The 8,344-nt window shown below is 46.9% G+C and overlaps 1 protein-coding gene across 1 annotated transcript; it reads left to right on the top strand.

The window, feature by feature from the left end:
- The first annotated feature begins 195 nt into the window (after window positions 1-195).
- Window positions 196-5,030, top strand: LOC119362111 (FACT complex subunit SPT16-like). Its single transcript, XM_037627307.1, has 4 exons — window positions 196-215; window positions 654-720; window positions 1,229-1,291; window positions 1,400-5,030. The coding sequence occupies exon 4, from the start codon at window positions 1,433-1,435 to the stop codon at window positions 4,691-4,693; it is 3,261 nt and encodes a 1,086-aa protein (XP_037483204.1). The 5' UTR covers window positions 196-215; window positions 654-720; window positions 1,229-1,291; window positions 1,400-1,432; the 3' UTR covers window positions 4,694-5,030.
- The last annotated feature ends 3,314 nt before the right edge of the window (window positions 5,031-8,344 follow it).

Raw genomic sequence — 8,344 nt, 5'->3', positions numbered from 1 at the left:
CACCCGCAGTTACCCGCCCTCGCCGCCCGCCGTCCGCTGCCGCCGCCTCCCCCGCCCCGTAACCACGCCCGCGTTCCTCGCTTTGGCCGGATCTGACGCGCTACGGTGAAATTTCCGCGGTTCGGTGGTGGGGAATTCGAGCTAGGGTTTGCGCGTACCGTCGCCCGCGTCGTCGCGGCGTAACCCTAGAACCTCGAGGAAACAGGCCCGTGTTGGTACGATCAGATTTGCGTATCTGGTCACATGTTTTGCTCTTTGATTTTCGCAGTAGTTTCGCTCGTATAATTGTTTATCTGGTCATGCAACTTTTTAAGGACTAAATTCGACGGAGTTCTTCTCGAAAAGGACTGAATTAGACAGATTAAAATATATTTTTAATTTTTTTATTGGTACTACCACTGTTGCCTTGCACTATATGAGCGCTCTGGATCTTCAGCACTAGCAGTGATGGCAGTATGGAATCATTACTCATGTGCAAATCATGCACGGTTATCTTTACCTCTGTTTGGAAAAAGGCGAAATAGTTCATTGTGTTCAGTATTGACAGATTAGATGACTGTTTTTTATCCTTAATTCTTGTTTGCAGATCGGATTTCTTGTTTTCACAGTATTAATTCAGAATAATTAAATCAGTTTGCACACTATGTTTTCAGGATAAAAAGGCTGTGATAAGCAATTGAGAATTGATGTTCTGGACTATCACTGCTCTTCTTCTGTGAGGTATTTGTCTTGGACTTGGACGTATTTTCTGCACATCCATTGCCCTTGATACTGTAAAGTGGTATTTAGACAGGCCAATGCCAATAATCTTCATTTGTTTGAACTAGTTTGTTTCCCTGAAGTGTGGCATCATTACTCATGTGTGGATACTTAATATCATGGACAGTTATCTTTGACCTCAGTTTGGAAATAGGCAAAAGGTTTCATCATGTTCATATTAAACAGATAAGATGACTGTTTTTTTCCCTGGCTTCATAAACCATGTAGTGCTTTATGCTGTTTTAATGATGAGACTGCAATTCGTTCTTGATAACCTAAATCTGCATTACCAATGTGTTTAACGTTGCAAGAAGTTATCATGGAGATACATGTATTGTTTCGTCTCAAAACATATGGTGCTTTGATGCTAAACCAATGTGGCAGTGTTTGGAGTGATACAAGACTGGGTTTCTTGTTTTTGCAGTATTAATTCAGAACAATTGACTCAGTTTGCATGCTTTGTTCCCAGGATAAAAGGTTGTGATAAGCAATTAATCCTTGGTGTCCTGGATTGTCACTCTTTTTCTGCGAGGTATGTATCTGGGATTTGAAATATTTTCTGAACATCCATTTCCTTTGATAGTGTAAACTGGTATTTGTCGACGATTGCACTAGCTAATTATCATCAATTTTACTGCAGTTTGGCTTGGTTAATGTGTGCTTCGTGGTAAAGATGGCAGAAAATGGTAAAGCAAAGTCAGGCTCAGGAGGAGCCTATACAATCAATCTAGAGATCTTCAGTAAGCGGCTTAAGGTGTTTTATGACCATTGGAACGGAAACAAGTCTGATCTCTGGGCTTCTTCTGATGCCATTGCAATTGCTACTCCACCTCCTTCTGAGGATCTCCGTTATTTGAAATCCACAGCTCTGGATGTTTGGTTACTTGGATATGAATTTCCAGAAACCATAATTGTCTTCATGCAGAAGCAGATACATTTCTTATGCAGCCAGAAGAAGGCAAATCTCATTGGAACCCTCAAGGATGCTGCAAGTGAGGCTGTTGGTTCTGATATTGTCTTGCATGTGAAAAGCAAGAATGGGGATGGCATTGACTTGATGGATGACATCCTGCGTGCTGTTTCTGCCCAGTCGAAGTCTGACACTCCAGTTGTTGGTCACATTGCAAAAGAGGCACCTGAGGGTAAGCTCCTTGAAACATGGGCAGAAAAGTTATCTGGTGGATCTGTACAACTTGCAGATGTAACACATGGGTTTTCTGAGCTTTTTGCCGTGAAAGACGCCACAGAGATCATATGTGTGAAGAAGGCTGCTTACCTAACTTCATCTGTGATGAAAAACTTTGTGGTACCGACCATGGAGAAGGTTATTGACGAGGAGAGAAAAGTCTCACACTCCTCATTGATGGATGACACAGAGAAGGTCATTCTTGATCCTCTGAAGGCCAAGGTGAAGTTGAAGCCTGAAAATATTGATATATGCTACCCTCCTGTCTTCCAAAGTGGAGGGAAGTTTGATCTTAGGCCAGGTGCCTCCAGCAATGATGATTATCTCTACTATGATCCTGCAAGTATTATCATCTGTGCAATCGGGTCCAGGTACAGTAACTACTGTTCCAATGTTGCCAGAACATTTCTGATAGATGCTACCCCGGCGCAGAGTAAGGCGTACGAGACACTTTTGAAAGCCCAGGAAGCTGCTTTAGCAGCATGTAAACCAGGCAATCAGATGTCTGCAGTTTTTAAGGCTGCAGTTGCAGTGTTTGAGAAGAATGCCCCTGAACTGCTTCCTCATCTAACAAAGTCAGCTGGAACTGGAATTGGCCTTGAGTTCCGAGAATCTGGCTTAAACTTGAACGCCAAGAATGACCGTCTGATAAAAGAGGGCATGATTTTCAATGTCAACCTTGGTTTGAGTAATATGCAGGCAGAAACAAACAATGAGAAGACAAAGCAGTTCTCTTTGTTATTAGCTGATACAGCTTTAGTTAATGACAAGGCTGCAGAGATCTTGACCAATTGCTCCAAGGCTGTCAAAGATGTTGCATATTCATTTAATGAAGATGAGGAGGAAGTTCCGAAGCCCAAGCGGGCTAAGGTTGAGCCAAATGGCGCGGAAGCACTACCATCCAAGGCAACACTTCGGTCAGACAACCAGGAGATGTCCAAGGAAGAGCTCCGTAGACAGCACCAGGCTGAACTTGCTCGTCAAAAGAATGAAGAGACTGCTAGAAGGCTTGCTGGGGGTGGTTCTGGTAATGGCGATGGCCGTGGTCCTTCTAGGAATTCAAATGAGCTTGTTGCGTACAAGAATGTGAATGATGTACCTTATTCGAGGGAGTTGGTGATACAAGTAGATCAGAGGAATGAAGCTGTTCTCTTACCTATATATGGCAGTATGGTCCCTTTCCATGTTTCTACTGTTAAGAGTGTGACCAGCCACCAGGACAACCGCACCTGCACTATCCGCATTTTCTTCAATGTTCCTGGCATGCCATTCTCAAATGACAAAGATCTGAAGTCTCAAGGAGCTATCTACTTGAAAGAGATTACATTCCGCTCAAAGGATCCACGGCATAGCAGTGAAGTTGTCCAGCAGATCAAAACATTGAGGAGGCAGGTAGCTTCAAGGGAGTCAGAGAGAGCCGAAAGGGCCACCCTTGTTACCCAGGAGAAGCTCCAGCAGGCAAGCAACAAAACAAAGCAAATGAGGCTTAATGATGTCTGGATAAGGCCTCCATTTGGTGGTCGTGGGAGAAAGCTGACAGGAACTCTTGAGGCCCATGTTAATGGTTTCAGATATTCCACTTCACGGGCTGATGAGCGTGTGGATATCATGTATGGGAATATAAAACATGCTTTCTTCCAGCCAGCAGAGAAAGAAATGATTACCCTCCTCCATTTCCATCTGCACAATCATATCATGGTTGGAAACAAGAAGACGAAGGATGTCCAGTTTTATGTTGAAGTGATGGATGTTGTTCAAACTGTTGGTGGCAGCAGGAGGTCAGCCCTTGACCCTGATGAGATTGAAGAAGAGCAGCGTGAGAGGGACCGCAAGAACAGAATCAACATGGAGTTCCAGAACTATATCAACAAGGTTAATGACCACTGGTCGCAACCACAGTTCAAGGGGCTTGATCTGGAGTTTGATATCCCTCTTAGAGAGCTTGGGTTCCATGGTGTTCCATATAAAGCTTCAGCTTTCATCATTCCAACTTCAACTTGTTTGGTTGAGCTAATTGAGACTCCCTTCCTGGTGGTGACCCTGGGTGAGATAGAGATTGTTAATCTGGAGAGGGTGGGCTTTGGAACAAAGAACTTTGACATGGCTATCGTGTTCAAGGACTTCAAGAAGGATGTTCTCCGCATCGACTCCATCCCGTCGACCTCACTTGACGCGATAAAGGAGTGGCTGGACACCACTGATCTCAAGTACTATGAGAGCAGGCTGAATCTGAACTGGCGCCCTATCCTGAAGACAATCATTGATGATCCTCAGAAGTTTGTTGACGATGGTGGCTGGGAGTTCCTGAACATGGAGGCAAGTGATTCTGAGGCAGAGGAAACAGAGGAATCAGACCAGGGGTACGAGCCTTCTGATGCTGAGCCTGAGTCTGAATCAGAAGAAGAAGACTCTGACAGCGCGTCCTTGGTGGAATCAGACGAGGATGAGGAAGAGGATTCTGATGAAGACTCTGAGGAAGAGAAGGGCAAGACCTGGGACGAGCTGGAGCGGGAGGCGACCAACGCAGACCGGGACCATGGCGCAGAGTCTGACAGCGAGGAAGAAAGGAGGCGCCGCAAGGTCAAGACCTTCAGCAAGTCGGGCGCACCACCGCAGCGTGGTGGTCCTAGCAGCAGCAAGCATGCTCCGCTGCCGCAGCGTGGTGGCAGCAGCAGCGGCAACAAGTCTCGCCCACCTCCCAGTAGCTCCAAGGGAGGGCCGCCCTCGAAGAAGCCGAAGTTCAGGTGATTGGTTCGTCTTGGTCGCGCGCCTCCTGAATCTGCCCTTTCGGGAGGCATGGTATTCGTATGGTTGGTTGTAGCAGAAGCCTTGTTGGCTCTTTAGACCGTGTGTCGTACTCGTTTCTGCAGTAGCTTTGCTCGTATTAATATTATCGTTATATAGTCAGTCGGAACCTTGGTGAATTGTTATGTTGTTATTACCTAGCGTGTGTGACAGAGTCTGAAGACTTGTGTTTTTGTCGTTTGGATAAATTTCAAGCTGCTTCATCTGCTGTGTCATGGTTGATGTAATGCTTTATTGTAGATTGTCTGACATCCAGTTTGTATAATTTTTCATTTGACAAGTCTTTCCGCCTGTTTTCCGCGACTGTTCCTCTGCGCGGGAGGGACAAACATTTGGCTCCGTTACTAGTTGCCAAAGGCTTTGTTCTGTGACGAGAATTTCTCGGTGCGGTGCAGAGTAGACACATTTTGGCTGGACTACATGTCAGAATAAATGTTGGATACTCACGCACCTGCAAGTGTTTGGATGTGGCTCAGAATAAACCAATGCCGCCATGCGAAGGAGAAGACGGACGTCTGGCCGGTGGAGTGTGTGCCGGACCGGGAACCATGTCCACCTGGAGGTTTCAATGCCTGCTTCTCCTTTGGGGTCTGGGGCTTTTGCTTTGCTTACCGGCGATCACAACCCACAACTCCATGGCTGTTCGGTGAACTATCTATCTATCTCATCAGGGCGCAGCCGCCCTTCTTTCTTTCTTTCTTTTTTTCTTTCTCGCCCGATTCCTCTCATTCCACCATTCCCACCAAAAATATAGGGTCTGCTCCATTGGCAACGGCCATAGATAGTCGACAACGGCTACTACAACAGTATCAAATCCCTCAACCGCCCGGCCTGTGGCACCTTCTCATTTCCTTCCCATGGCCGGCCAGATTTCCTTCACTTGCACCTGACTGACAAAGAGGTGTCCAGCATCCTCCTCCTCATTTCCGCTACAGACAAAGACATTTAGTGTCCTCTATTTGCACACCCCTGGTCACAAGATTTGTCCGTGTTGCAACAGAATTATGTGCCATGTAAACATCTTAGGCCCCGCTTGGTTCGTCGTTTTGGAGCGATTTACACCGGTAAAATATGCAAGTGTAAAACAAAACGAGCCGTGTTGAGTTATGCGGTTGGTTCGTCGGTTTTGGGTGGTATTTTTTACACCGGTTTTGTCAAATACACTTGTATTACACCGGTTTTGGATACAGACCTGGGCCCGACGTTTTCTGCCTCCGCATTCTCTCTCTCTCTCTCCAAATCGTGGAGGTGGGCACGCGCCGCCGGAGCAAGAAAGGGGTGAGGCACCAGCGGCAAAGGCTGCGACGGGGCCAGGTGTCGCCGCCGGCGCCCGTGCCAGTGACCGTGACCGTGAAAGAGACGAGGGGCGCTGTCGACCGCGACCACGCCGGGAGAAGCTGCCGCGGAGACATCCGGAGCTTCTCGGAGAGTAGCCGGCCGAGGACCCAGTCCCGCTAGCGATTGAGCGGGCTGCCGGCAGAGGCGGCGAGCGACGGACCGCCGGAACGCCCACCTCGATGAACACGGAGGAGATGGGTTGGATCTTGCCGGATAAACTGGAGAGCCGTGCCCTCCAACGAGGACATCGCCATGGCCTGGAGCAGCTGGACGGTGCAGTTCCTATCGAGGCAGAGCATGATGACCGGGCTGTGGCAACGCGATAGATCGCGCATGGCGAGGTGGTGAGGTTGCCGAGCACCAGGAGCGCCCACGGCGACCGGGGACAGATTGATGGCCGGCGGCCCGGCGGTTGAGGCAGAGGAGTGAGACGATGACCAGGAGGGGGATGAGCAGCAGGTAGAGCGGTAACTTGGTCGCACGGGCCCTGGCTTTGTCGATGGCGTTGGAGGTTGGACGTGATGATGCTTGTGTGCTTGAATACGGTGGCATTACAACCTGGGAGCCAAGCGCATGTTACAACCGGAAATTATTTACACCAGGAATTTGTTGGAGGTGGGTAATATACAGGTGTAAAATGTTACCGGGGTAGCAAAAATACAGCATTCCAATCGGGGCCTTAATCTTGTTCTGGCACGGCATCTTCCAAATACGCCTCCACAACTTGTCCTCGCATGCATACAGTGAGCCCTGGGCGCCCTGGCTCTGGCCAGCATCTCCATTGCTTGCAATTTCCTCTAACTTAACTTTTACTCCCTCTGTAAAAAAATATAAGAACGTTTTGTCGTCTAGACGCTCTTATATTTCTTAACAGAGGGAGTAGCTTATAGGCCTGCTAGACAGAATGCATGCCCTTGTCATCAAAGTGCCAGGCTATGAGATCTTCAACACCTTCTCTCGGCGGGATTCCGAGGATGAGGTTGGCATCTTCCGGGTGAAAGACATCCCTAACAAGTTTTCTTTTTTTTTGATGGGGACATCCCTAACAAGCTGCTCATCCCATTTAGCAGTGATCAGATTCATTACGTAGTTCACTTACTTTATCCAGCAGAACCCCATTCCTTGGCGTTGTGACACACCTAGACCATGCCTTTGGTACCCATGGATCGTCCCAGATGTTCACACTCTGACCATCGCCGATACGCCAAACATACCCCTGCAGTTTCACTAGCTCAAGCCCATGTACAAGGCTCCTCCAAGTATACGAAATGCCCGTCCTTTAGTGCAGCCCCAAATATACTGCCGTCAGGGTAGTATTAATTTGGCCTGCAGTACCTGACCACAAAGGCTTTCCCGTCACTCCATATTTGCCTCGAAAGTGTCGCAATGTTGAAACTATGTATATCCCGGAAGCCCAAACTATCTCTACAACCTCTTTAGGGTTTAGGGTAGCTGTGGCTGCTCCTTTTTCCTTTTTTGTGAGAACCGGCTGCTCCTTTTTGTGTGGTGGTGTACCTGCCGGTAAGCGATAACCCCTCGCCTCGCCTACACACCTGCTAGAAATTTTAATGCAATAGATGTATTTGTAAATGTCCAATACAACATGCAAGCGTTGCATGAATACAAGGAGAAAGCCAAGCATCAAAGGTACTAAAAAGGCTGATAAAGTAGAAAACGGTGCGGCAAGACACGCATATGCAATTTTCTATGTTGATATGCTTCTAGTATGTTGTATTGCTGCATATGCTTTACCTCGTGTGCAATGCTTTATTTTTCTATGCATGAACTTGGGAGGTCCGTCAGTCGTCAATGGAGATGCAAATGGAAAATGATTATCTTGGACAATAGGGCCAGTAAGTTTTTTGCATGTCAACCCTGGTTATATTCTTTTTTTTTTTGCATGTCAACCCCGGTTATAATTAACCAATTAAACCAACTATTTGAAGTGAAAAGCAAATGTTCACTACCTTAGGCATTCACTTTAAGAGTTGAAGTTGAAGAGTACAACACTCAAGATTTCAAGAGTAGCACCCTGTGTCGAGAGAGCTAATTAAGCTTTTATTTTCGTAGGACGAGAGCCCATTAAGCTTGCACATAGTCCGGCCTGTCATAAACTGATGATGTCACTGACATGCATTATTGAATAATCCATGAACTTAACCATAATTTTATTAGTAAATAAAGTCTTAATACACTATGTGTATTTATATGAGACAGATGAAATTCTAATACACATGCACTCAACCATAAACAATT

This window comes from Triticum dicoccoides, chromosome 2B (assembly GCF_002162155.2).
Source record: "Triticum dicoccoides isolate Atlit2015 ecotype Zavitan chromosome 2B, WEW_v2.0, whole genome shotgun sequence".
NCBI classification, from domain to species: Eukaryota; Viridiplantae; Streptophyta; class Magnoliopsida; order Poales; family Poaceae; genus Triticum; species Triticum dicoccoides.
The sequence above is the reverse complement of the archived record's forward strand: the minus strand, read 5'-3'. Positions and strand labels throughout refer to the sequence as shown.

Bases quoted from the DNA above. Each gene is read 5' to 3' on its own strand.
- LOC119362111 (XM_037627307.1), top strand. From the start codon at position 1,433: ATGGCAGAAAATGGTAAAGCAAAGTCAGGCTCAGGAGGAGCCTATACA.